Source organism: Xiphophorus hellerii, chromosome 16 (genome assembly GCF_003331165.1).
Source record: "Xiphophorus hellerii strain 12219 chromosome 16, Xiphophorus_hellerii-4.1, whole genome shotgun sequence".
NCBI classification, from domain to species: domain Eukaryota; kingdom Metazoa; phylum Chordata; class Actinopteri; order Cyprinodontiformes; family Poeciliidae; genus Xiphophorus; species Xiphophorus hellerii.
This window is the reverse complement of record NC_045687.1, coordinates 19321642-19349460: the sequence shown is the minus strand read 5'-3', so window position 1 is coordinate 19349460 and position 27819 is coordinate 19321642. Positions and strand designations below refer to the sequence as shown.

Here is a 27819-nt window from a genome sequence, read left to right as displayed (position 1 = left end):
TCATTAAATTCCACTTTATTTTATATGCATATAACAAGGTACAGTTACATATTATGACAGCTGCATGTATCAGATAGTGGGATTACAAAAACATGTTTATATCAAAAAGAGAAGAAACCAAAAAAACACATTGAAACATTTGACGATTTCTTTTCCCAGGAGCACTATAACAAGTGAACAATAATATTTGAACTGATTCAGATTTGCATTCCAACCTGGTTACAGGGTGGAACTTGTTCATATTTGAGAAATTAAACTGAGCTCCAGATTTCCAACTAATAGCATTACTGTCTTATTGTGTGTTTTCTTTTTGGAACATCTTGAAAAAGTTCAAGATCTTGATCACAAAACGACAAAAGATTTGGTTAAAGACGGAGGATCAATGTGTAGCAATAATCGACTGATAGACTGCTGCAATTTTCCTTTCCTAAAAAATAATACAAGCCGCCAATCGAGTATCTTTAACTTGTTTTAATCTCGCATCATTTCTTACATTATAAATAATTTTTTTTTTAAGGTGCTTCACATCAGAACGAAAGAGACAGCTACAGTACATGCTGTGCGTAACATCTTTTTATATTTTTATTTTATACTAAAAACGCCCGTAACGGCATTAAATTTCAACCCATTTTTTTTTTTAGGAGAAACGTGTTTTCCATTAAGTGGGAAAAATAAAATGTTCGCACTGTCCAAAAGGCATAAAGGAAAATGCACGCTGCTCTAAAAATGTCCTTTATACTACACCGCCGAGAACGTTATTAGCCTTTATGAAAACACAGAAAGCACCGACTGATCCAGTGTATATCGTTGACATAATTCAATTTGCAGTAAATCGAAGTCAACCCTTAGAATAGTTAGAAAAAGATACCGCTTTCAGCTGAGACAGATGGTGCTGTTGTGCCCATCATAAGCAGAGGACATCTTTTTATTATTATTATTATAATTTATTTCTTTTTTTACAGAGTAAGTATCTTAGGCATCCAAAAACACATCCTATATTTAGTGATGGTTTTACAGACATAAGTACACTTGGTGTGACACTTACAAGAGAAAATAAAGACGAGCTTTACTGGATTTCATGCATTAGGATCCTTAAGGAAAGAAGACCAAAAACTGGAAGCACGACGACTTGGGGACATTTCTATTTAGTACGTCATAGCACGTTTTACACATAACATCGTTACTTAAAATTAAACAGGCATTACATAACAGAGTATTATTGCCACATTAATTATCTTTCCAAGAGTACAGTGAGAAGGAGCCCAAACCAGCCGATTACAAAATGTAGAAACCCCTAACAGTCTGTGATGCTGAATTAGAAACAGGTTCGGCCATTTTAGCAAAAGGGAATTCAACCAAAGTTTGCGCCATAAAGAACTAACCTGCCGCTTATACGCTTTCTACTTCAACCAAGCCAACTTTAGCTCTGCTAAAATGCATCCAATCAGAATGGGAAGTAGAGTAGCCAGGCTAGGTCACTGCTTTGGGCCCCCAGGCCAGCAGGGGGCCCCCAAGAGCCCTTTCACTATCACACTAATTCCAGCTGATAGATGTCAGAAGCCAATGTTTCCGGTCATGTTTATGAGAAATTGTGACTTTTACATGAGCGGTAGTCAGAGTTTAAAGAGAACTTTCAAAGTTTTTAATTTTCAAATTAAAAAATATATACATTTAGTTTGATGTTGGAGTCGCGATTTAAAACTAATAATTCGTTTTTAATAGCTTTACATTTTTTTAATTGCCTTAAAGTTGTTTTATTTTTTAAAAAACGTACAAAATGTGTTATGTCTTCATACAAGGGGAAATTTAGTTTGATGGTCATGCTAGCAATTTATTGCTGCTAACTTAATCATTTCTATTTCATTATAAGTTGTAATACATTTGATTTTTAAAATTTGATAAGATTTTTTTAAATTAAATTTTAAGACATTTTTTAAAAAATATCTGCGGTGGAGCTCACATTCATGTACAATTCAGTCTCTCCCAGCCAGATTGTATAATTAAATGTCTTTTAATTACGCTTGTGAGACTTAATTGCAAGTGGGGCCTTGTGTCAAGTTCTACTAAAAACCTTGGACTGGCCCTGGTAGGACGTGCTGAATGAGGTAAAGCAAAGCGTCACATATCCTGGAGGAAATAACAAAGACATTTAGAAATCTGTTTGAAAAACATCCAAAAACACAGTTTATCCATTGAATTCCCTGCTCGGTCATTGGTTTTCATAGTATAACTGTTTGTTAAAGAATGAAAAAAAACTGGTTTTGTACACCACAATTAACAGATGTGTTATTACCATCAGAGAGAATACAGCACTCCTTATTTGGCAAACATTAGGATATTATTGGTTTAACAAAGACACCTTTCATAGTCCCTGTCTTAGGAAAAGAAAATAATCATAATATATATTATTTACAAGCACGCGGGCTCTGGGCCCTGGCTACATGTTTAGGAAAAAAAAAAAAAAGACAGAAGAAATCAATCCCGTGTCACGACACCTTTGGTGGGGAGACAGTGACTCTAGCGCCCTCTACTTGCAGTGTGCAGTAAAATAAACATCTCTACGTTTTAACATACCCCTCCACGAATGAGGGCCTCCGAGTTCGTCAAACTTTAACCGTCTGGTTGACATAAAAATTGACTTTTCTTCCTTGATTTGTAAAGTCTTCATTTTTATACAACTCAGAATTTATTAGCCTTCAACACCCTCTTAATAATCCTCTATGAGGAGCTACTGGGTTTTTTTTTTTTTTTTTAAATCTTCCTTCTGCGGTTTTAAAGTGAGCTAGGTGGCTAACGGCTACCTGTTCTCACACAGCTAATGTGTGAGTGTGTGTTTTAAGGGGAAAAAAAGTGCAATGATGAGTTACACACACTAAGAATACACAAAAACACGACGTGTACACGGGGAAGAACTGGGACTGAAGCCCGCCGACAGCAGTCTGCCCTGCTAGCAGTACCGGCACGAAGCTAACTCCGGCTCGTTTAATTAGCCTGATTGAGCCTGTCCACGACTTGGTCCTCCAAGAAGCAGTGGTGTGGTGATAAAACCGAAGTGTGTGTGTGTGAGAGAGAGAGAGAGAGAGACTGAGATAGAGAGAGAGATTCTGCTGCACCAGCTTTCCTCTTTTTCTACACTTTATGACTTTTTCCACACCCACAATCGACCACTTCTTTCAGTGTAGGAGCCAGGCGCTCTCCACAGGCCTTCCTGCGACCACCGCTCCCGTCGCACCCCCATCACCTGACAGCGTGTGTCCAAACCTCCAGCATCACCACGCCAGCTGGCGCTCGACCGGAGGTCGGTGAAGACAACATTGCAAATTTTAGGTGTGTGTCTCGTGTTGGGATTCTGCGGGGAAGGGAGTTCTGCTTCTGTCTCGTTGGATTCTAGATTTCTTTTTATTTCGTTCTTCTTTTTTCGACGCCGTTTCTTTTCTATTTTTTTTTCTTATTTGTTTTTGTCTTTACAGAGGGCCGTACTTGGCCTCGTAGCGGGCCACGACGTTCTTGCAGCGGCCGCAGTCCTTCCGCATCTCGGCAACCTGCTGCCTCAGCGCGGCGTTTTCCCGCTCCAGGAAGGAGGCCCGCACCGTGATCTGGTTCTCCTTCAGCCGCCGCGCATCGCGGGAACGCTTCGCTGCCAGGTTGTTCTTCTTCCTCCTGGACCAGTATTTATCGTCCTGGCGGAATTAGTGACAAACACAAGGACTCAAAGTTAAAATCTTGATGCTACTGACATTTTACCAATCATGAGTGCATGACAGGGTTCGCACTGCATGTATGTCATTGAATCTGAATTGTACGATGGCGCATTAGTGGCATTGTAAATGTTTTTTTAAAAAAGAGGAGACTCTCAGAAACTTTCTAGAAAAAACTTGAAAATTTCTGAGTAGTCAGAAATTTGCTAGACACAACTCAGAAATTTTGAGATTCATCTAAAAAATTTCCAAAATATTTTTACATTTTTGGAAATTTTCTAAAATTTTCAAATTTTCTAGGTTTTTTTCAAGAAAGGTTCTGAGATTAATCTAAAAATAATCTCAGTTTTTAATAGTAATTTTTTTAATTTTTAAATTAACATTTCTGAGATTATTCTCTTTTTTTCTGAGTTTGAAAAGTTGAAAATGTTTCAAATTTTGAGATTAATCTTGGAAATTTCCAAAGATTTTGAAAATGCTTTGCAATTTCATATTTCTGAAAATTGTCCGAGTTTTTCCCAAATATTTTTTTGATATTAATATTTTTTTCTAGTAAATGTTGCACTTTTTAATCTCAGAAATGTCAGGTTTTTTTCTAGAACATTTATGAGATATATATATATGTATATATATATATATATATATATATATATATATATGTAATGGCCCTAATTTGCCATCACAAAATTAAAATTCTAGTGATCATACAATGACAAACTGAATTGAAGTAAATTGAACTAATTATAACAATTAAACAAGACTGAAGAGAATTGTTCATATTAAATAACAATAACTCAAACGTTCCATTTCCAGGCAAATAAGTAAAAAAAACAAACATGTTGGCTTTTTTTATTAAACTCTACTAAACTCTGGCCCATAAAGAAGACCGCCTGTCTTTAGATTTAGGGAAGCCATATTTGTATCTAGCCTACCTTTTGCTCGTCGGGAACAAACACTTTCTTTGCTTTTTTGATCATGGGCTGGGGCTTCAGCTCCTCGTCGGAGAACTTGTGCTTGCGGGGGTTGAACAGTTCTCCCCCAGGAACGCTGGACAGGACCAGGTCTGTGGGGTCCGGCTGGAAGTTGATGTCCACCTCGATGGCATCTGGGTCGATGGGGGAGGGCGTGTTTCGTTCTGCACCTTTACCGTCTGCGGGTTCAGAGGGAAACACTGAGTCGGGATGCAAGAGAGATTTTGATCAAATGCTGTCAAACATATCGATGTTTCTGTAAAATCAACAGAGGATTAAATTAGTCATTGCCTTCCACAATGTAATTAAGATATGATATGCACTAAATAACATAACTAAAGTGGAAGTAGAATGATGAATGGTTAATAAAATGTTTTAAAACTGAAAATGTGAAAGCCGTGGCATACGTTTAACTAAATCTCCACGTTTCGCACAGCAGCCATTTTGTTTTTCTCTGTCGTGTAAAATTAATATAAAATACATTGAAGTTGATTTGCAACGTGACAAAACGTAACGGGGGGGAAAAAATGCAAGAATGAATAGTTTAGCAAGGCTCTGTGTGTAAAACTACATCGTCACGATGTTTTAGTACTTTGGGTGACTTCTCCTTTTCTAATATGGCAACCAGCCGTTGTTTGTTATTTAATCTACTTTACGTCTCATTTTTAATATCTCCTTTTGTAGATGATTTTAGATTCAGAGCTTATTGTAATAACCGCCTTATTTGGTGGAAGTTTGAACGCTGTAGACTGACTGGCCGCTGATTTGACTGTATTTACGTATGCAAAGGGACTCCGTGCACCACAGTGAAACCTACAAGATGTCAGTCTACAATAAGTACGGGAAACGCTCCAGCTTTCAGTTTTCACTTTTTGTGGAACTAAACTGTAATTTTCTGCTCAGTCTAATTCAGGATCTATAGAAGAAAAGTAAATCCAAACAGTAAGGAATAAATTAAGGATCCCATTACTTGCCTGTTTTCTTCCCTTTCACTTCTGCTGGAGCTTCCTCAGTCAAAGCTTCCTCTTCTTGTCCTTCCTCCTCCTCCTCTTCTTCTTCTTCTTCTATTTTGGCGGGCTGCAACATCGTGACCGTCGCGGTTTCCTCTGCATCCGAAGGGGCGTCGGAGGGAGGCGCGGCGGGGGTTGCTGAGGCGGGGACTTCGGCGGGGACTTCGGCGGCGGTCGGAGGGGCAGAGACTGGTGCGGCGGGAGCCACAGCGACGGCCTTGGGAGCGGGTTTGCCTTTGGTTTCCACGGAGGCCAGAGTCCTCTGTAGCTCCTCCTCCTCCAGGCTCACCGGGATCCCGTTCTCCAGGAGAAACTCGTCCAGGTCCATGTACTCCAAGTGGAACGTCTCGCCATCGTAAGGAATGGTCTTCTCCCAGATGGCCGGGGTCAGGGAGGCCGACGCTCCTGCACCGCCTCCTCCGCTGCCTCCACCTCCTGCTCCTCTAGAGCCTCCACCAGCACTGGAGGCCACACCGCCTCCTCCGTCCACATCCTCCGAGGAGCACTGCTTCTCCTTCTCTAACTCTGCGTAAAGCGCAAAAGAAAAAAAGAAAGTTGTTTTTAAGCCAGTGGACATTTTTTGTTCCCCCCCTCCACTCTCTGACAAACGCAAAACTAACAATAAAACTAACAAAGCAGACATTTCCACTGCAATAGTTGATAAAATACTTGACATTTTTTATGAAAGGAAAGCCACCTTTTCTGTTCTCCGTGTAGTTTGATTGACAAAAATCACAACAGGCACAAGAATTAGTTTTGATAATGAAGAAAAAGTGACAAATTTTGACAGATTTTGGAGTATTTCCAGCAGAAGTTGTGAGCCTTGCAGCAATTTTGCAGAAAAAAACAACAAAAAAAACATCCTTTGGACGTGCCACAACCATGTCTCCTTTGCAAAGATCACTTTAAATTTCAGAACGGCTCCCCATAAACATTACAGTCATTACATCATTTTAAATGCTTTTATTATGATTATAATTTATATATTATTTATTAAAGACTGCCATTACATGGAATGTCAGTGAGGAGAATCAGAACATTTAATACGGCCAGCCGTGGCTCCTCGTTTTGGACAGCAATGCTTAATCGAATGATTCGACTGGACCGTTTAAAAGCGTTTCTATCAGCAGGAATGTTGGAAATATTTGATTGTGAAATCGGTCCAGTCCAGTCTGTCATGCTTCACATCACAAGCCTTGTTCATGCGTTCTACGATTCCCAAATTTTCCTTAAATTAAGAAGAAGAAGAAAAAAACTCCCTACATCATCTTTTGTTGGAATTGTACAGGATACAGAACAAGAAAACTGCATTAAGGGAGGGTTTTGATTAAAAAGATGAGCAAAACTTTAAAACTACACAAGAAATCGGATCGCTGCCTGGTGTGACGTCACTAGACAGATGGGCGATCTGGCTCTCAGAAAGGTAAATTTTATCTTTGCAGGATCCGCTTTAAAGCAAATCAGTAAAAGAAAATGGGCAGTTTGCTTTATTGGTGACAAACTAGCGCATTTAGCAGAAAGGTCTGACTGTCGGCTTTAATAAGTATGTATTTTCTGTTTCCAGCTGTACACACATGCACGGCAGCAGAGGCGTATTTATACATGAACAGGAAGCGGGTGGTGTCACACACAGTCAAAAACCGTGTAAATATAAAGGAGGGTTCCAATCAAATAGTCCGTCAGTGACGCTTTTGCCGGAGAGATTACAGCATGGGGCGTCACGGAAGTCAGATCATGGACCTTCCGCATAAACAGACACAAAGCGACGCAATCTGAGCTAAGAAAAAAACAAATAAAACATTTAAAGTAGGAGTTGGATAAAACAGCCAAGCCGTTTCTCCGTCCGGAAGCGTCCTTACAGAGTGGTTTTAATGGCTTCAGAGCGGTCCAGAGAAGTGGGAACTTTTTGTTCTTTTTTACGCTTCCCCCCCCCTTCCCCAACCCCAGCCTCGGATGAAACAGGCTGGGAGCAACACATGGCACACAGGCCACTCCATCACCAACACCGTTAATACTGACCACGCACACATAATGATCCCTAAGTAGCACAGGAAGTGTGTGTGTGCGTGTGCGTGTGTGTGAACTAGTTCTGTTACCTTAAAATAACAGCCCTGTAAATCTCTTAGAATTGACACCGGCAGCTTACCGTCGTCTCCTTCCTCCAGGATGTTAGGAGGTGGGATGTCCATGATCTTCTTTAAAACAAAAGGGTAGGACTCCTGAGGAGCCGCTGCGGCTGGGAGCGCCACTGCCACCTCGGCTTTGCCAGGCATTGTTCCGTGCCAAGGCTACGGGCAAGACGGAGGCTGAGTTGGCAGCTAATGCTGGGTCCAGAACCACGGAGATAAAAAAAAAAAGCCCCCACACACAAATTCCCACTATTTCTGTAACCACGGCTAACGTTGGACCTTCTTTATCAATAATAAGACGTGTCTAATAGACTTCACAACCGTCTCGTTCTGCGTACCCACCGAGCGCGCTCATTGGATATTCATGAGCGCGAGTCCCGCCTACTGAGGGGGAATAGTGGGAGCTGATTGGTTGTCGCTGCTTTTGAGCATGAATATGTATGAGCGTCTTATTTTTGTTGTAGTAGCTGCTCTGTCTTACAGGTAATAAACGCTGAAAGATAATGTACATGGAATAATATCACGAACTACATGCACAAATTGTAAGAATGTGTAGATATCTGAACATATTTTTTTTAAAAATAAAAATAGCGCTAAAATATATATATATATATATATATATATATATATATATATATATATATATATATATATATATATATATATATATATATATATATATATAAACTCACTAGATTGGACAAAACCCGCAGAGATAATGAGGGGAAAATAAGTAAATTAATTAAAGTTGTTTACGTATGGTGGTGCAGACAAGGTTGCAAGTCAGCAGCTCTCCCCCAAAACACAGGCTGTCTGCTGCGACTTCCCTCTCAAGAACGGGACACTCGTGGACAAACACGTGCGGCCCGCCCTCGCCTTCGCTCACGTGAAAGCGCAAGCTGTCGAGGGGCGTGGCTTCAGATCCTCCGCACGTGTGGGAAAAGGAGAACAGCAGCAAGGACGCGCGTGCTCACGGATTAAAAACACGCAGACGAGCGCGCGAGGACACTGGAAGAGCACAACAGACGTCATTCACTACCAACTTTTTATTTATGGTTGTTTTGTTGTGTTTTTAAATTTATGTGCGCGGATTTTGTTTCTAGTTCCCGGGAAATGAAAACCTTCGACTCCGTGCGAAGGACGAGGGAATTTAATCACTGCTAAAACAGACGCGTTAAAGTTCGGACGCTCACGTTTTCACACACCTTTCTGCTCCTCACGGGTATCCAACCCACCTTCACTGCCTGTATCTGTTTACGCCATTAATAATAGCGACCTGATAAACAAGCTGCTAGTCCAGGCTGAAAGGAGGCCAGGAAATTTCCCAGGCAGCAGCTGGTTCATGAATGCCACGCAGAGCAATGCGGCCTGTAAATCAGATCAGATGACACCAGAACCTGTGTCAAAAGGTCTGAATAGGTGCTCAAAATCTATGGAAGTGCAAACGTTTTACTATTTTAAGTCATTTTAATGCCAGGAAAAGTGCAGCCAGTGTGATCAGAGGTTTGTCCAGCTGAGTCAAGCTAAAACCAGCAGCCCTCCCTGCCTGCACACTGCTAGCCAGCTGGCTTAAACGAAGCTTTACGGCCTTCATTTCGCTTACAAGAAATATAATATTTTTGCTTGAGAGAAACAGTAATGGTGCTGAAACTATATAAGCGTCTGCCTTCACTCTTATTCAGGGAATGCTGTTGTAAAACTGCAGTTGCCAAACAACAGCCAGCATATCTGGGAAGCATCAGAATGCAGGCTAGTTAACTGACTAACATCAACATCTCATATTTGTATTACTTGATAAATGTAGAAGAATAAAACGCTAGAAGCTATGAAAAATGGTGGGACACGGTTTCACATTTTTACCGTGTATATAAATGTTAAGGATAGCATTATTGTAAAGAAATTTGAGAAAAAGCAACTTGATCACTGCATTCATAGTAATGAAATCCACACTGACATTTTAAAGACAAGAATAATGAAGATCTGTTGATGATTGTGGGGAAGAGTTGGCCTATTTCAGGGGAGCGATATGATCAATTCCCTGCAGCATTTTTTCACGAACCCTTCAGAAGCATCACTTGTACTCCTGTGACATTTCTCCTCTTTTTTTCCTGTTTACACAATTCTTCAGTCCCACTGTAGCAGAAAAGTAAAGGGTGCAGTTTGCTTTTCTTCAGGGTAAGAGCGAGTGATAAAACTTAGAATGAAAAGGGAAAAATGTTGCATTTATAACTACTGGTGTTTACTGAAACGTTAAAGAATCCCTCTTCCAACCGCTTAACAAGACGACAGAAATATCGCAGGATGCATTCGTTAAACCGAACATAAACAACAACAACAGCAGAATATAATACCTAGCGCCACTTCTAAAACGTATAATTTTCTCTGTGCAGCTTGGCAGACGATGTGACAATCTGAGGGTGAAGAGAACAGCAGTGCTGCCGTTGGACTACACAACGCGGGGAGCTATCCAGTCCTGAAACGGCCCTGCACTGCATACTTTTAAAAGCATTCGTAATCACTTTGACAATTGTTGCAATGTGTTTCACTGGATCTCAAAAAACAGAAGCAGCTGGTGTTGTTCATTCATATGTTTTCTGTTCTGTGATCCTCGGAGACATCAATTAATGAGAGGAACAATTCGCACACATGGGCAAAAGACAACGCACAAATTCTAAACAAAATTTAAAAAAAAAAGAAAAAAGATCACTTTTAAGCTGCTTGAAGAGACAACAATGTGTGTTTTTTTTTTTAAGTGTGATGTCTGCAAAAGACTTTGTTTTTTGGGGGCTACCGATTAAATGAATCTGAAAGTTGCAGAGCAAATGAATGACTTCTCTGCACTGTGGTAATATTCAGAAGAGTGTGATTTTGAAAAGTTGAGTTTGAGTAGAAATCAAACTCAAAGTGAAGCCTGAGTGAAGCCCGTTTCCGTTCTGCTGCATCAGCTTCGGGTGGCCATGTTGTCACCATAGGCTGAAAGATTGCAATCTGGTGATGTCACAGCTGTTCATGAGGAGAGGACATATTTGCACACTTCTAAGTGAGCCACACCTAAAACTCACCTGCGACTGTTGCACTGTTGGCTAATGAATCACAGATTGTTTCCCAGTACACGGTATAACGCTTTGTTTTTATTTATTTTTACTTAGACCTTGTGAGCACAAACTGCATCAACTTCAAATCACAGAAAACAAAAGAAAAATATTTAGACTGTCACAAAGTAATGTCACCATTAAACGGCCCCATGATTGTTTATAATTAATAAGTAATTTCTGGTTATATGGAGATACTTAATGCAACCCTTTACAAGTAATGTAAATAGCACTAGTCTAACATTAAAGTGTATAGTTAGGCTTTACAGAACCCTACAGTAGGAGTATACCTCCACTTAAAATGGCACTAAACCGTTTAAAGTAGGCTATAAAGAAAAAAACAGAAATCGATGCAAACTTTTTATGAATGAGATAATTAACAAACAGCATTAAAAAACAACTCACCGATGTCATCAAAAGCTGGAAAAGAGAAGGGATAGTCGGCCAGGGCTTTTAGGAGATCAGGAATCTCGCTTCTCTCTCCAAGGAGGATTTCACTCGTTGCTGACATGATGAACTGTGACGCACCTGCTCTTGTCGACAAGGAAAGAAAGTCCAGCAAAAAATGACAAAAACTGCTCCCACTCAGAAGAAGGTCCTCAAAATACGAAGCAACCCCAGTATATGCGCTCTGCAAGCCACTTCTTTCACTTTTCACCAACTTCTCTGCATCACAGGGACGCCCACATGTCTCCAAGTATTATGGATATAATGAGTAGCAGAAGCCACGCCCCCGAACTCCGTGGGTTCGACAGCGCGGCCTTTCTGTTGAGCTGGCGAGCCAATCAGAAAGCGGGGAGGCGGGTCCTCAAAGCAACAACAACAACAGGACTTCACAGACTGGAAAGCTGGGTTCTGTACACCATGCACGTCTGCACGTGCGGCCCGCAGCAGGGCTTCATTAGGGGCGAGCAGTGACTCCTGGTGGCCGACGCAGGCAGTGCAACGCAGAGAGAGCGTGGTGAACGCGGCACAAGCTGCTTGTTTGAGCAAACGGGAGAACTTTGTCTAAAAAGAAGACGATGACATCTGTGTAAAGTCGATTGATATAAACTTTCACGCTCAAAATCTAGTTCTAAAGTGATTTTCATTCATTCAAAAGAATCAATATAGTACAGTTACTGTTACCATGTCAGTCAAGAAGCTGGTGCTCCACTGAGATGCTTCTCCCACATATTGTTTGGTTTAGCATTTGTTAATAAAAAGCATAAACTTAGATCTGATCAAGTCACGTTGTTCCAATTAGAGTACATTGCAGCAAACGCCACAGGCTTATATTTGTAATGGTAGGACTTTTGTTCATCTTTACTCCACCCCAAAATGTTGGCATATTTAATTAGTGACCCCACTCTTTGCAGGTTCCCCCCTATAACCCCTAGTGAAAAAATTACTTTAGTATATTTCAAACATACTTACATTTGTGCAAGTACATTTTAAGTATACTAAGTATTAAGTGTACTGTATACAAAGTATACTAAAAGCATGCTTGTACTAATTTTGACACAACTTTAAACACACTTAAATATAATTGTACGGAATACACTTTAAAGAAATATATTAAATAAAAGCATACTTTAAGTGAGCAAAAATATGTATTTTCTCAAGTGTACCAATGAAACAATATGCTTTTAAAGATCTTTTGTGTATATTTTAAAACATATGCTCAAAATAGAACTTTTTAAAACTTCACTTAACGCTTACTTTAAAAGTAAACGATTAAATATACTGACATTTCAGTATGTTTTAAATTACATCTCAGTATTAGCATCCTGCTTACTATGTGTGGAGACACGAAAAGAAAAAACAGCATCCTGGCGCAGCCTAGCGGCTAAAAAAACATGGACTTAAAAAAAAACACCATTAACTGTCATGTCATATTTAAACCCCAGGGTTTAAAGAGAGGTTGCTCCAGCTCCTGACAAACCTAAAAAGTAGAACTATAAAATGCTTGGGATTGTTAACTGGACCAAATAAAGCCACCAAGAATTTAGCTACAAATGGATATTTTTCTACATGTAGAGAATTGTGTAAAGACCGTAAATCTGTTATTTATATTGGCTTTTTGGTAAAAGTATGTTACTGCGAGCAGGGTTGAATTTATTATGCTTAGCCCTGTATTCCTGGTACCCTCAGCATATTGAGAAAACATCCAACTGTTTCTTATTTAAAAAAAATCTTAAGAAAAAAGGAGAATCTCTGCAAAATTAAAATATAAATGAAGATGTCAGATTATGCATCAGTTTTGTGAGGGTTCCCCTCCACAACAGAGGCTAAAATGAGGAAAGTGTTTGACAGCAGGTTTTCTTGACGTTTATTTAGTATTCTGAGAGAAAAATAAAAATAACCAAATGCCTCGTAGCTTGTTTGTAAAAATTAAAGTCATTGATTTTAAGTATGTAAGGGTTTTAAGTTTTTCCAACATTCAAGCTAACTTTGACAAACTGTGGGATGAAAGGATGAACTGCTTCTGAAAAAAAAAAAAAACAGAGGGAGAAAGAAAAAACAAAAATAGGAAGCATGGTTGAAAATGAACCTTAGAAAAAATGTAGCTGCCATGATTCTTTCATGGCAGCTACACATTTCACAGTCTATGCATTACATTCAAAGGATGCTTTACTTAACAACAATGCTGACATTATGCAAAAATGAGCAGAAAATTTGTTGCTAGAAACTTAAAAACATTAACAAAATTAAGTTTAGATGGTGACTTATTTTTTGAAAGGCAAATACTTCCATAGATTCAATGGTATATTTGGCTAGCAGGAAATCCTGATTGCTGTCCCTTTGGTTTCAGTTCAACAAGGCGTGAAACGATCACACTGATAGGTTGCCGGGCCCAAAACCGGCCCGCAAAGTCCCATTATTCTCAATCCTGAAGCAGAAAGTTGTACTTCCCAAAGTCAAGCTCGTCCGGCATGATGAGCATGTCTTCCCTGGCTTTGGCAAGCTTTTGTCGGAGAAAATCCCGTCTCTCGATCCACTCCTGCAGCTCCTCTGAACCGTGAGCGTAGTCGCAGCTTACCCCGTCAGGACAGCCGCCGTCGTCGGCGATTCTGGAAATCACAAAGATTACGCTCAATTTGCGACCGGTCCTCGCTCGGGTTAAGCCGTTTCCGGACCCCAGGAAACGTCTGAAGTGGAGGAGGACTGGACAACCAGACACGGAGCTTACTTGGGGCAGATTTTAAAACACGCTCCAGGGAAGCGGTAGCTCCACGCCAGAGCCTCGTCTTCACCCTCACAGCTGAACACTCGGTCTTTGTGCTTCTCCGTAGAAATGTGCTGCTGCCACTGCCGCTCGCTGTTACTGTGCTTACCACACAGCCGGCAGTGGAAGCCATCCTAAGAACAGGGATGATAAGGATGCACGTTTAAAGCCTCCTTTTTGTTGCAATGCCAATTAATAAGCAAACAGACCATTCACCAACCATTTGTTCTGCATAGTCGGTTGGCATGGCGATGAATTTCTCCCCAGGGTTAGACTGATTGCACACGGATCCATCTGACTGGCGGTTTTGAGCAGCTAAAGCTAGCCACATGTTGTATACTTGCTCCATGTCATACACTGCAAAACACAAACACAACTGGTTTAACAAACCAAACAATAATATTCCTTAATAAAGCAAAAGCATCTAAAATGTGACTCCAAATTATTCAAACACCAGACAGGACTTGTGTGATTGTTTTATTATTTTACAGCTACTGCAGTGGAGGGAAACTGAAGTCACTCACACTCGTTATTTTTCATGTACATCCACATCTCCTTCTCCTCTTGGCTGTGAGCAAAGGTGCAGTTTCCAGTGTAGTTGCACTTTCTCTTCTCCAGAACCTGTGCGCACATCTGACAGAAGGAAAAAAAACACACAAATAAATACACGCAGAATTGCAAAAGTGTTCACACCAATTCGACTTTTTCACATTTTGTCACATAAAAATAAGAAAGCTATTTGTGTTTTAGTTGCATTTTATGCGATAGACCAGCACAAAATAGGGCTTAATTGTAAACAGAAAGAAATATCACATAAGTATTTTTTTTTCTTCCCCCCACATAAAAATCTGAAGTGTGGAGTTTATTTGTATTAAACAGAGAAGCAGCCAAGAGGCCCAACTCTACAGGGGCTGCCAATATCAATAGCTGATCCCAAAACAAAAGCAAAACTTGAAGTTGGTATTGCATTTTGTTGAAACCAAAATTATAGCGACTGCTACACTTGAGGAAAAAGAGAAAAATTGCAAGCCTGAGAATATCGTACCAACTCTGAAGGTTCGGGGAAGGCAACTTGAATTAGTTTTACTGCAGGAGGAATTTCTCATAAATTGGTAGGAACAAAAAAGGAAACAACATTATGTGGACATATTGAAGTAGCAGTTCAAGACATTGGACATAAGGTTAAACCTCTGGGCTAAATGAGTCATACAACAAAAATCTGGGGGCTCGTCCGGGATGAGCGTTTGCATAAAACCTCCTATATTTAGGATTAGCAGACCTACATCATAGTACAGAGGGAAGTTCTTGGCGTGTGGCAGTGGTCGGACAAGAACCCATTTACTCCGCTCTGAAGACCTGACCAGCAGCACTCGTCTGTCTTTGGTCCACCTGGAAATGAAAAGGGCACAAACCCAAAGGCACTGGGTTAAATTAAATCTAGACACTGAATAGAGCAGATCTGTGCCTATAAAAAAAACAAACATTTTTAATTAACTGTATCAGTCTTTTAATGGTTTAAAAAAATTGACAATGGTTTTGACACTAAGGACTTTTTCTAGTGAGAATATAGTAGTACTTGCATATTATAATACATTTATTTATTATAACTACTGTCAAGAATGCATGGTTCTGTCTACAGTGTGCCGAGTCCCAAAGATTCTTGCCTGAATAAGAACAAAAGTTTACAGACCAGTTACATTAAATACATCTACTGAATATATGTGGACTGTCGTATTTCCTCACGCGTGTCTGGCTTTAGCTGTACAGTATTTGAGGCCTTTGTCCGGTTCACTGATCAGGCCATCCCGCCAGCACTGTGAACATGCAAACTTCATCTTCATGTTAAGACTTGCTCCAGCATTGCTTGATCCTTTTAATTTGCCTCCACCTCCACCAGAAGACAGCTGGAGACAGGAAAATGAATAGAGGCTAATGTTATTTCATGACATCGTAAATTCAGTTTTTGTATAAAAGTCAGAAAATTTAAAAGGACACAAATCATTTGACCTGGGAAAAGTCAGAAAACCTAAACATAAGTCAGAATTTCAACATGGAAAGTTGGATGCCAATGAACACTATATTACAAATAGTGACATTTTCAGCAATAAACTTCACCTGAACTGTAAAACCTTCTTTGTTAAAATATTTTTAATGCCATAAAATAGAAAGAAAAAAAATTTTCAGTTTGTTTTTGCTGCTAACAGTAAAGCAACAATAACCAAACATTGCTGGCCTCCTGATTTAAAAGTAGAATGAGCTCAATCTGGATAAAATGTCAAACACAGATTCAAACTGCAACTACCAACATGACTCAAAGACCGCACAACATCCCAAGACAAATTCAAACAGTAAATTTGGGCAGTAGTTTGATTAATATGGTAAAGGATGATATGGTGGGTCCTTAAACAAGCCATATATGCTCAAAAATCTGTAAAAAGACTCTCACGTTTTCATACACCTTTCTGCTTTTCTAATGACTGTAAAAAAAAAAAGATGCCAGTTTCAAGGGCTAATGGACATGTTTAAAGGATGGTGACTTTTGAACAGAGCACCCGATTGGTTGATCGTTCTATCCATAAACTAAATCTTTTTAATACTGCTCTTTGTTTTTCTTCAGATTATCTCAGATATTAACATTTATTTGACAAACACATTAACACTTAGTTGTGACAAAAGAAAAAAAAAGAAATTTGTAATCGGTCAATACTTTTTCTACTGAATGAAAACAAGATCGAAACTAATTTTCGAATAAATAAACAGCCTATAGATAAACTGGTGTACTGTCAATGAAACCAATCTCATTCCTTACCCTTTTTTCTTTCTCCTTTCTTGCGTTTTGTTCCTGTTTGTCAAAAAATCTCGTGGACACTTTCGCAATCTCATCCAGACTGATGCCTGTAAATGAACACACATTTGAATAAAAACTGCTCACTACACATGCTGCTTTTAAAAAAATGTTTATCAACTCTTTAGAACAGCAATGCAGGAAGTTTTGAAGCAAATATCACTTTAAAAATGTTTGGAAATGTATTACAAGGATTATTTTCAGGTACAGACGAATCGGATGTGGAACATCTTGTAGCAAAGGGGGAGAAACTGCTAGCCTGGGCTGAATCTACCTTAAAATTTGACCCTTCTGAGAACATAACTTCCTGGATCATACAACCTGTGGCACTAACAAACTAGTGCGTCTGTTATTGTGACAGGACTGCACCTGTATGGCGCTGAACCCTCCAGGTTTTCAGCTCTATGACGGAGTGGGCAAACACACAATTGTCCTCCCTCTGGCAGCCGTATCGGATGGCCTGTCGGCACAAATCCAAGTGGCACACGACGCTGAAAGGACGGACTTTGTTGTAGTTAATGTTGTGGGTCCTCACCACAAAGGCCAAGCACCTGGCGGGAGGCAGAGGGGAGACGTTGGAGGTCGTGTGAACTTGGAACGAAAGAAGCCTTGAGGGTTCGGGATCGGTGCAGACTCACTTATTAGCATCAAAGTCGTGACGAGCATCCAAGTTGGAGCAGATGGTTTGACTGACACAGGAGCGCTTACTGATGATTCTAGGTTTACTGTCGTAGCATTCCTAAGGAGACATAACAACAACAAAAAATTGAAAACTAAAAGTCAACCCTCGTGTCTTCAGTTTTAAACCTTTCAGATATGACGGTGTGCGCGCACTGACCTGGCAGAGGAAGATAAACATGCCCTTGTGTTCCTGCAGAAGGCCGATGATGCTGCTCACCGGGTCCAGTTGGACCGCTGATGCTCCAAGCAGGGAGAACCTGTCCAGCCGTCCCTTTCTTTCCTCTGTCCAAACGTCGATCTCCAGCTGGTTGTAGGCAAATGTGCATTTTTCTCCAAACTTGCACACACCCGCATCCCCAGACCTCAGCAGCTCTAAATACAAAATGAAAAAATAATAATTTCTTCTGCGTTTTTGGGAATGAATGTTTCAGCTCAAAGAAATAGAGAAGATAACCTGATTAAATACTTCCAAAAATTGTTTTTAAGTCATGGTTTCATTTATTAAAAAGGGAAAAAAAGTTATACAGACCAAGCAGAAAAGCTTAAACACTAATTGTTAAAACATTAAATTACGGTTTTGGAAAAGCCTAGTCAAAGTCTGAACTTCAATCTGAAAGAGATGCTGTGGTGTGACTTCAAACTGCTGTATTTACACTCAATATCTTTCTTTAACATTAGTTTTTATCGTAGTATTAGTGTGACAAAACAAGCAAACGCACAAAATATATCTAAGGAATAAATATTTTTTCACACCACCACAACTGAGCAACAAGCTGCGTTTCCATTGACCAAAAAAATGCACAAATTGGAATTATTAAAATAAATTTGCTTAATAGAAACTTGTCACTTTTGAAAAAGCTATTTTTTTTCTGATCAAAAGGTTTTGCGGGTTTTCCACCATGTTGAAATTAGTGTATTTCGCGAAGCTGCGTTGGAAACACTTATTTCGCGTCACACAAGTCGTGACGAACCGCTGAGAAAGACAAAGACGACAACAGGAAGTGGTAGGTGGATCATGTCACGGAATATTTTTTTAATCATTTATCGCGTAAACAAACTTATACTTGTAAACTTAAACTTATAAAAGTCACTCTTTCATAAATAAAAGAGTGACTTTTATTTCCTTTTTATTTAATGGAAACACCAAAATTGTGTTTGGAGGAATATCGACAAAGATTTGTGTACGGAAACGCAGCGACTGCCATCAAATACCAGGCATTAAGTGTTTCTTTGTCATCTGCAGCTTCCAGCTTCAAATGACCTTGAGCTGGACCTGAACACAGTCATCTTTAATAAACTTGTCCAAACTGCGTTTACTTAAATAGAAAGTAGTTGAAGAAAGAAGCATAAATGGCTAACAGATTTTATGTCTGAACAAGCAAACCGAGCTGTTACCTATAGCATTTAATTCTCAAAGTTTTTACCAGTTATTATGGATGAAACAGCAAAAAAAAATGCAAGGTAGATAAAAGGAACAGAGTTATTTTGTTGAAAAACCCACGCAGCAATCATTAGCCGTGCTTGGATACCACAAACACCGTCTCTTTGATGTCGTCTTACCTCGACAAAGAACAAAAGGTCCGTAGAATGAAGTCCAGGCAGGAAGTGGTCTCACTCTCGTCCACTCTGAGGAAGAGCCAGCTTTCCGTCTGCATAACAAAATGTCTCTCTTACAGTTGTGGACCAGGTCTGGCTTGTGAACAAAACTGTACACACTTTTACCTAGGGGAAGGAAATACACCCACACATTTAAAACCTATCTGTAGACATCCGTCAGGATCAAATCCGATGAAGAGAAAACGTCTAACAGACCTCCACGAGGAAAACAGAGGGCGCAAGCCGGCAGGAAGTCATGAGTGGAGGACAGTGGGTTAGAGACAGTCCCATCATGGGTATCCTTCACCTGCAAGTGAAAATGATTCCTATTAATGTTAAAAAAAAACAATGGCAAAAATAAAACAGCAGTCAACCGGTTGTGAACCCAGTCTTACTTTGTTGAGTTTATTTGGAGATTTTGTTACAGAAACTGCAGATCTGACAGACTCTGAGAAACCTGAGGAGTAATACCAGAGCACAAATTACAAAGAGCGAAGAAACATCTAAAATGTAACTTTCCCCCCCCATCCTCGCATCCACACGGTTCTTAAAATGAAGCTTCCTGCATGTCCATATCACCCACCCCTACCATTCTGGTTAACCAATGAGTTACAGATCAACTTTAATCACCGTTTGAGCTGAAGTCAGAGAGGGAGTCCAGGCTTGTTCCACCTACAGAAACCCCTGGTAGAGCAGGCCCAACACGTTCCACAGCGGGGAAGGAGTCCAAGGCGTCTAGAGAGTCGAGCTGCTTTGTGGCGTTAGCGGCGACTTTAGGATCGTGGCCATTCTGAGGATTTATATCGGCGACGGACCCCGCAGTGTCCGTTTCATTCCACACTTCATCTAGAGTCTTTCTTCCCTTGCCAAGCTCCGTTTTAGGCTCCTTAGCAGCAGCAGCAGCAGCAGCAGCAGCACCATTCGGCGTCGAGTCCAAAATGTCGTCAAGGATGTCCAGAGAATCAAGCCCATCCAGGTTATCCAGTGTGGAGGCGTCTGCTCGGCATCCATTCCCAGCAGTGTAGAGGTCATCGAGGATATCCAAAGCTGCAGCAGTTGTGCCGTGATTGCCATTCGTGAACGAGTCCAAGGAGTTGAGCCGGCTGATGGATGAGCTAAAAAAGGCCGGGGGCAGCTGCGGCGTTGGGGCAGGAAGGAAGGGGGTGGAAGTGGCCGCATGGCCAGGGTCCAAGAGCAGCAGAGCCTGAGAAAGATTTGGAGATAAGAGAAGCAACGGCTAAAATGGTTATTTATAGCAACTGACTAAGGTTAAAGTAGCAATACAGGGTGTCTGCCGGTTTCAGGAAGTCAACATTAAAGCTTTTTGAGAAATTTGTAATGCCATCACGAATAAAAATTAATGCAAAAACAACTAACAAATACAGGGGGTTGTTGGGAGAACTTGTTGCATTACAATCAAGCATGGCAAAAACTATAAATCCTGCTTTGTGCCCATTAAAGTGGCAATAAAACTAGCTAACTAGCAAGAGTATACTAGCAGCTAGTTGCCAGTACCATTAACCGTCTCGAGTCACACGCATGATTTTGCTTGTGACTCAAACTTTTTGCCTGACAAAAAAATCCATTGAGAAAAATAAATAATTTTTATTTTTTAAATAGTCCTGCCATAACAAAATTTAAGACTTGTGATTAACATATTTAAAGCCAATTAAATTTCTTTTAAATTAATTTAAGGCATTTTAAGGTCTTAAATTTAGATATACATATTTAACCTACCCACGGTCTCAGATGGATCCCATACATCTTTTACTCTTAACAATCAGCACACCCGGGATCAGGTCCAGAAAACTTGTGTCGTTTCGGGAACTGACGGTCTGACAGGACAACTCTGCCCTCACTTCCTGACCGTCATTTACCACACTCCTCCAAACAGCTGAAGGATGTGTGGACCCCCGGTAATAACTACTTTTCCTACATAAAGTTTACTCATCTTCAAAGAAGAAAAAAAACAAAAACACAGCCCACTGTACCTCAGATGGAACCTGGCCAGTAGGAAAGCTGTCGAGCAGACTGTCCAAGTCCTCGTCCATCAACTCCAAGTCCTCCACAGCTTTCACCTGGTGAGCGACTGCAGAACGACTGGAGCCAGGAGGCTTAGGAACGCTGCAGAAGTTGACTGTGTGAAGCAAAAAGAAAATTTATCTCACAAAAGTTTCAAACCTTTGGCTGATTTTGTGCTAATTAGAGAGCAGACTTGAAAGTGAAGATTTCTGACCTGCTGCATCGACACTGGGAGGATTCACACCATTTCGAATAACATTACTGGGAGGGGTCTAGAAGAAAGAAAGGGGAGAAAAATATATAAAGTACAATCTGGGGGTGACTTTAAATGTAAGCATAACCTAATACAGCCTAACAGCATAAACCACTATAAGAATAAATGATGTAAAAGGAAAATTCACAGCATAGTCTTAAACGTAGACTGAAGGATCATTACACCCAAGCCAAACATTGAAATCCAGTAAAGACCAATAAAAATGTGTCATAGCTACAGAATTAAAATGTTTTCAATATTATTTTCCATTTATAACTCAAATATTAGTTCATAATGCTTTGACAAGAAAACTGACTTTTCTTTCCTTATTGTCCAAATTCACTACAAGATAGAATTTATACCAACCTAAGCTGGGCTTTGGTTTAGTTTCACTGTGTTGTTTTTTTTTTAATGAAGCTCAATAACTCAACACCAAAGCTTAAAAAAATGTTTTTTCTTTTGCTTCACAAGGTAAACATCACCTCACTTGCTCCCCTTTGAACTCACGTAAGGTTTTCGAATTTTCATCCCCAGCTGGGAGGCCAGCTCCTGTGACAGCTCAATCACCTGCTTGTCCTGTTGAGAGTTAAACGAGTGAGTCTTTTGACTCTTTCACCCAGCTTGTTTTACAAGTCTTAGCACAAACCTTTAACCGTACCTGAGGATTGCTGAGCAGGCAGAGGGTGGTGCAGTTGTACGCCTCCTTGTGCTTCCCCAGCTCCTTCAGGCACAGCGCCTTCCTGTAGAGCGCCCTGCGGCTCCCGTCGCACACCCCCAGCGCGCTGTCCGAGTCCTCCACACCCTCGTGGTACTTTCCCTTATTAAAGCAGGAGAAGGCGAGGTGACGTTTCACAATAGCAAAGCACAAAAAAGGAACATTTAATTACTATTTTGTTAGAAAGAACATGTTTTCAGCAGAGGGAAGTTTTCAGCTGTTGGGTGCTGTTCCCTCTGTATGCAGAGGTTCAATGACCTCGAAAAATACCGATCAAAGACATCCAAATGATTTAGCCACATTTCTTAGCAGACATTCATCAGGCTGGCACTGTTTAAGAGGAGAAGGGGAGGAAAAACAGGTTAGATGAAAACGACAGCAGGAAGAACCGTCGACTGCACTGGTTGTTCTAATATCCTAAGCTTACGCTACAAACAACACAAAATCTTAAGTATTTTTGGCCTAGTATCTAGCACAAATATAGTATTACACTTGACATAAGAAAACTAACTTACAAGTAACTTTTCAGCAAGATATTAGAGCTTGCTTTAAATCAATAATTCCTTAACATTGATTTTTAAAAGTTCCACTGGCAGGTTATTTCACTTCTAACATGGGAAAAATGTTATCTGTGAAACAATCCGCCAGTGGAAATATTACTTCATTAATATCAAGGAATTATTTGATTAAAACAAACACCAAATGTTGCTGGAAAGTTACTTGTAAGTTAGTTTTGTCTTATTTCAAGTGTGATAAAATATTTTCACTGTAAAATAGACCAAACCTACTTGGTAAGACTTTGTGTTTTTGCAGTGTGCTGAGCTGGTAAATCTGTAATACTGCTGAGTCACAACAATTTGTTTCTTTATGTATCCAACAATAAAGAGTGACCGACTGTCAAACTATTGTGTATGAATAAAGGTCCATGTTGAATTCTGAGTCACCACTGGAATCAGCTGGATGATGTAAGGTGGGTGGTGCAGGACTACAACCTTTGGACTCCTACATTAACCCAGAACCAGATGGGACGGTGTGAAACTGATCACATATGGATCTCGTTATCAATTTGAACAGATCTTTCTGTTTAAAACCCAATCAGACAACTTTTAGTACGTCAGAGGATTTTTTTTTTTAACATTCACTTGGGATTGTACTCAGTTTCGTAGCTGACGACTAATCATTTTATTTCCTTCTCTGCAATCGAGAAGTACGGAAAGAAATGTTGAGAACAAGAAGGGAGCACAAGATAGCTGAGGTTACGTACGTTTACATGGACATCATTGGAATAAATCAATGAAACCGGCCCAATCAGAATATTCTGAATCTCTTGTAATCTGAACGAGAGGTCTGGTTTATGCAAACTGATAATCCAAATAGCGTGCATGTAAACACTTGTTCTGATTATGTTATTCTGATTGTAGCAAACTGACCGGACCGTGTGTGTGTGCCATGTGTAGCAGCAGTGGCTAAGACGCCAAGTATGGGAAGCAAATCTGGCCTAAAACTAGTATTTTACGGTCAAAACTTGGGAGGATCTTTATTTTCTCTTGTGCTCACATCCTGTGATGCAGGAAGACCAACAGCTTGTGTTGCTCAGCCTGTAGCTTAATTAGGGGGCGCAGAAACGTCTCAGCAGTTGTTAAGACCTGCCACAGGTTCGTTCTGGGCGCTCAGAGGACACAAAAACAACACACCGCTGAGTTGGTTTGTTTTTCTGCTAGGCACAAACAGAAGTACAACTTCTTCTTCTGTTATTTTTTATTATTATGTTGAAGGGAAATTTTACAACTCTGCTCATGTCAGTGCTTGTATTCTTTAAAAAAAAAAAAAAGCCTGCTGCATGTAAACACACAGATTATTTTGTGCCCATTTAAATGATACCATTTGGGTTATTTAATCCAAATACATTTCAAACCGATCAAGGAATTTTACACACAGCTGCTGTGAATGCCGTTCTGAGACCCGTGGAGGGATCTGAGAATGGCTGCACACAGACGGTTCTCATCCGACCTGACGGCGCCTGAGAGGTTCTGCTGAGAGGAATGAGAGGAACTGGACACAGATGTGTGAGGGGCTGCAACTAACGATTATTTTAGTAAACGATTATTCTATCTCTTCTATTTTTTTCATCGAGAAATCTGATTTTGTTTTTTTTAAATGGGCACATTCTGCAGGCTTTTCATTAAACTCTTTAAGTCTTTTTTTTTTTTTTTGCAAAATATCAGAAATACATAAAAAGATGTAAAATACTTAATTTACATTTTTCAATGCTCATTTTATTACCTAAAATGAAACAACATAGCACTCCTTTATTGTATGCTTGATCATTTCTAGCAAGAGGCATCTGCAGCTAAAGAAAAACTGCCTACAATTATCTTTTGGATTAATAATTATAAGGCATATTACAGCCTAATGGGAGATTATTTTTTACAGAATTTAAATAATGTGATGCTGAAACTATGTCACTTCAGGAGTTCTGGGTAGAACAAATTTACTGACAAAGTTTTTTTTTTATTTGACCTTAAATGGAAAAAGTGTATTTAAATAAAAAAAGGTATTAATAGAAGTGATTACTGCTTTGAGTATGTTGTTCTTATGGTCTTTTATGACTTTATTTTTGTTTTTATGATGTAAAGCACTTTGAACTGCCTTGTTGCTGACATATGCTACGCATATTGACTGATAAATTAGTTGACAATTATTTCAATAATTGATTTATTAGGAGTAATTCAATCAACTAATTCAGCCCTTATTATGTGCACCAAGCTTATGGCATTATATTTAACAAAACCTGAGGCTGCAGGATATTACTCGTGTAATCGTCTTGGTTTTTAATCCTTTTAACACATTTGCTAATATTTCAAAGACAGCAGCAGCTTTCTTCATTCATCTCAAAGCAAAGAGCCTCACCATGCTGTGGTAGGCAGCAGCTCGGTTGACATACAGGCTCTCCAGGAGAGCTTGAGGGATCTGGATCCCTTCTCCTTCAGCGTAGGTTGAGATGTTCAAGGCCTCAGTGAACTGTCTGACGGCCTCCTCCCACTGCTGGTCTCGGAAGAAGGCGTTGCCCTCTTCCAGCAGGTTGCACACCAGGCGGGTCAAAAAGTCCTGAGGGAGAAAGACGAGGAAAAGATGCACAAAAGCCCCTTTATTTACCGAGAGTCATGGCACATGATACGTGTTATCCATTCAGAGGAATTTTACATTTTACAGAAAAACGATGGGTATTTAAAGTGTTTAAATCAACTTTTCTTTTTTAGTATGTGCTGATTTATTTGATGATAAGATTCTGTTTTGAATCACCACCTTAACAACACATACTGAGCTACTGGGAACTGAGGAAACCAGTTCCTCAATGTGATTTCAGCATAGCAAAGGTTCTGTGCTTTTCTAGTTGTGTTTCTGTGTTTATGCAATGAAGCTAACGCTGGAGCGACCGGGCCTGCAGCCGGGCCCATTTGGAACGCGAATGGATTTCAATCCGAGGCTAAAGTGTGGCAGCACAGACTCTGGACTGGCATTGCAATGCTGAAATAAGTCAGACATTTCACAAAGAGGTCCTCTGGACTGCAGCATACGCTTCTCCTAAACCTGAGTAAGCCACCAAATGAATGGTGCGTTCACAGACCTGTCGGTGACTTGCACCGTCTGCAGCAGTGCAGAACCAAACCATTGAATATCGCAGGTTTCTGAATTGCTTCCTGACTGGATTGTGCCAAATCTACAGCAGGGTTTCCCCCCAGAAATCTTGCTAACCCCTGTGGTAGAGGCGCCAGGGCAGTCGTCCAGTGGTCCACCACGTTCATTGAGATAAAAGATGTTTAAAATTGACAGGATATTTGAAAATATCACTAAGTAATTATGTTTTATTGGAAGAAATTAATAATATCTGAACACTAACTAAAAATTCTTAAACATTTAAAATACCTAAAATAAATAAAGAAGCCATGCTTAGCCTGGTGGGGGTGCAAATAAAGCCTGGCAGCCCGCCAGGCTTATGATACACTGGATGTCTAGATGTTTGACATCTTCCCACATTCACTGTAAACTAAAAAAAATGATGTGCTTTCCAGTCATATAGTGCCATTTCATAGTATAATCAAGTAACTATGCTACCTTCAGTTGTTATAAAAGCGATGTATATCAAATGTCACTTAAAAAAAAATTATTTTCTAATTTAACGCCTTGAAATTGATCAGGGAATAACATTCTAACATGATGCAAGGCTCAAAAAAGTCGATTTAACATGATATTGCCCCTCTAAGGCCTTCACAGAACAGCTGTTTTGTGAGCAATTACACCTTAGCTCACTGCTAACGCCAATTTGTTGCACTTGATTTTATGTAAATGCACCAGCGTAGCAAGGACTTTTGGTAATGTGCAAGAGGACCGGCCGAGAAAAAGAGACATCGAGTTAAAAAAAAACAACTGGTTTCAGATGTGGACCCCGGATGCATTAGCAGACGTACAGACACTGTGACCTCAACATGCCCATATCGAGAAGACAGGCAGGTGATAATGTAAACTTTGAGGATAGACCAGAACCCTATAAACGGGGTCACCAAACCAGCATCAAGAGGAGACTGATGGAAGACCTAATACCAGATCAAAAGGGACTGAACACAACCAACAGTCAATTTCCTCCTACTTCACAAGTAAGTGCAACTCTGTGTTGTGTGTTTACGATCCAAACAAAATGTCATAAACTTCTAGTAGTTCTTAACACTTTTGCAAGGCACTATGTAACACTAACAGTACTAAGAAGGATGTGATAATCACAGCAACATGTGAAAACAGCAGCAAAAACACACACACACGTCAGATTAAATGATCAGTCACTACCTGGTACCCTGCAGGATCTGGATAAGCCAAGGGAGACCTAAAACACAAGACATAAACTTAATCAGAAGCGCTTAAATATCTTATCTGACAAGGATGCACGTCAAGGCTAGTTTCGTTTTCTGCCACAGCGCCCTTGTGCTTACACATAAAAACAATGTACTCACTGTATGAAAGCCAGAGCCCTGCTTATCTCCTCTTTTCGTTTCTCTCGGGCTGACTCCATGGTGGTCCACTGCACAGAAATAAAAACACCCCAGCTAGTCAGGGGGAGAGGGGCGCGTACTCTAGGTCTACATTTGTATATACTGTTACTTTTTTCTTTCTTCAAAATACCAACCACAAACATAACTGTTATGGATGCCAACTTTCAGCAAGACACACCTACCTGATAAAGTGAGGAAGTTCACTGAGCCAAAGCAAAGTTTAAAGGCAGTTCATGGTGGCAGGATGGAGCAGGAAGGGACGAGCAGCGGCTGTGAGTTTGAGCTAATGCGCTATGAGGCCAAGAAAGCAGGAAGGACGGAACGGAACGGCTCTCTCCGCGATCTCCGGTAAGTTTCGATTCTCAGCTACCAGCTGCAAATGCTCCTCGCGACACGCGCATGAGAGCTGTCACGTGACCGCAGCGCGCCGCGCCGCGCCACTCTGCGTGCCGCCCGCGAGCTCGTCGCCTCGGCTCGAACGAAGTGCGTGACGTCACGTGATAATAACCGCTCTTTTAAAATATCGGAGGAAGTTGCGATTTACCTGATGCCCC

At 40.3% G+C, this 27819-nt stretch overlaps 2 protein-coding genes across 4 annotated transcripts; both read right to left on the bottom strand.

Moving 5' to 3' along the window:
• On the bottom strand, positions 1-11581 carry tefb (TEF transcription factor, PAR bZIP family member b). Of its 3 annotated transcripts, none has more exons than XM_032588074.1 (4): positions 11306-11581; positions 5644-6204; positions 4631-4848; positions 1-3680 (listed from the first exon to the last, which is right to left on the bottom strand). In XM_032588074.1, the coding sequence occupies exons 1-4, from the start codon at positions 11409-11411 to the stop codon at positions 3465-3467; spliced, it is 1101 nt and encodes a 366-aa protein (XP_032443965.1). In that variant the 5' UTR covers positions 11412-11581; the 3' UTR covers positions 1-3464. The 3 variants fall into 3 exon arrangements, with proteins under 3 accessions (XP_032443965.1, XP_032443964.1, XP_032443963.1); XM_032588073.1 differs by lacking the exon at positions 11306-11581 and adding an exon at positions 7826-8184 and having other exon boundaries at positions 4631-4833; XM_032588072.1 differs by lacking the exon at positions 11306-11581 and adding an exon at positions 7826-8179.
• Positions 11582-13187: 1606 nt separating this feature from the next.
• LOC116736199 (zinc finger CCCH domain-containing protein 7B-like) lies at positions 13188-27686 on the bottom strand. The gene is made up of 22 exons (XM_032588525.1): positions 27448-27686; positions 27227-27294; positions 27063-27099; positions 25131-25328; positions 22164-22322; positions 22013-22081; positions 21467-21524; positions 21222-21367; positions 19861-20434; positions 19626-19687; positions 19447-19537; positions 19195-19356; positions 17792-18006; positions 17592-17692; positions 17323-17504; positions 16918-17003; positions 15852-16012; positions 15392-15497; positions 14633-14741; positions 14329-14465; positions 14073-14242; positions 13188-13953 (listed from the first exon to the last, which is right to left on the bottom strand). Exons 2-22 carry the CDS (start codon positions 27283-27285, stop codon positions 13767-13769), a joined length of 3069 nt encoding a protein of 1022 aa, XP_032444416.1. The 5' UTR covers positions 27286-27294; positions 27448-27686; the 3' UTR covers positions 13188-13766.
• Between the last annotated feature and the right edge of the window lie 133 nt (positions 27687-27819).

Bases quoted from the DNA above. Each gene is read 5' to 3' on its own strand.
- tefb (XM_032588072.1), bottom strand. From the start codon at position 7,952: ATGCCTGGCAAAGCCGAGGTGGCAGTGGCGCTCCCAGCCGCAGCGGCT. The intron at 6,205-7,825 runs GTAAGCTGCCGG...CGCTTTACGCAG, and splicing joins CCTGGAGGAAGGAGACGACG to AGTTAGAGAAGGAGAAGCAG. The intron at 4,849-5,643 runs GCAAGTAATGGG...CTGAACCCGCAG, and splicing joins AGTGAAAGGGAAGAAAACAG to ACGGTAAAGGTGCAGAACGA.
- LOC116736199 (XM_032588525.1), bottom strand. From the start codon at position 27,285: ATGGAGTCAGCCCGAGAGAAACGAAAAGAGGAGATAAGCAGGGCTCTG. The intron at 22,323-25,130 runs GTGAGGCTCTTT...TGCTTTAATAAG, and splicing joins CTGCTGCCTACCACAGCATG to GGAAAGTACCACGAGGGTGT. The intron at 19,357-19,446 runs GTCTGTTAGACG...TCCTTCCCCTAG, and splicing joins CCTCTGTTTTCCTCGTGGAG to GTAAAAGTGTGTACAGTTTT.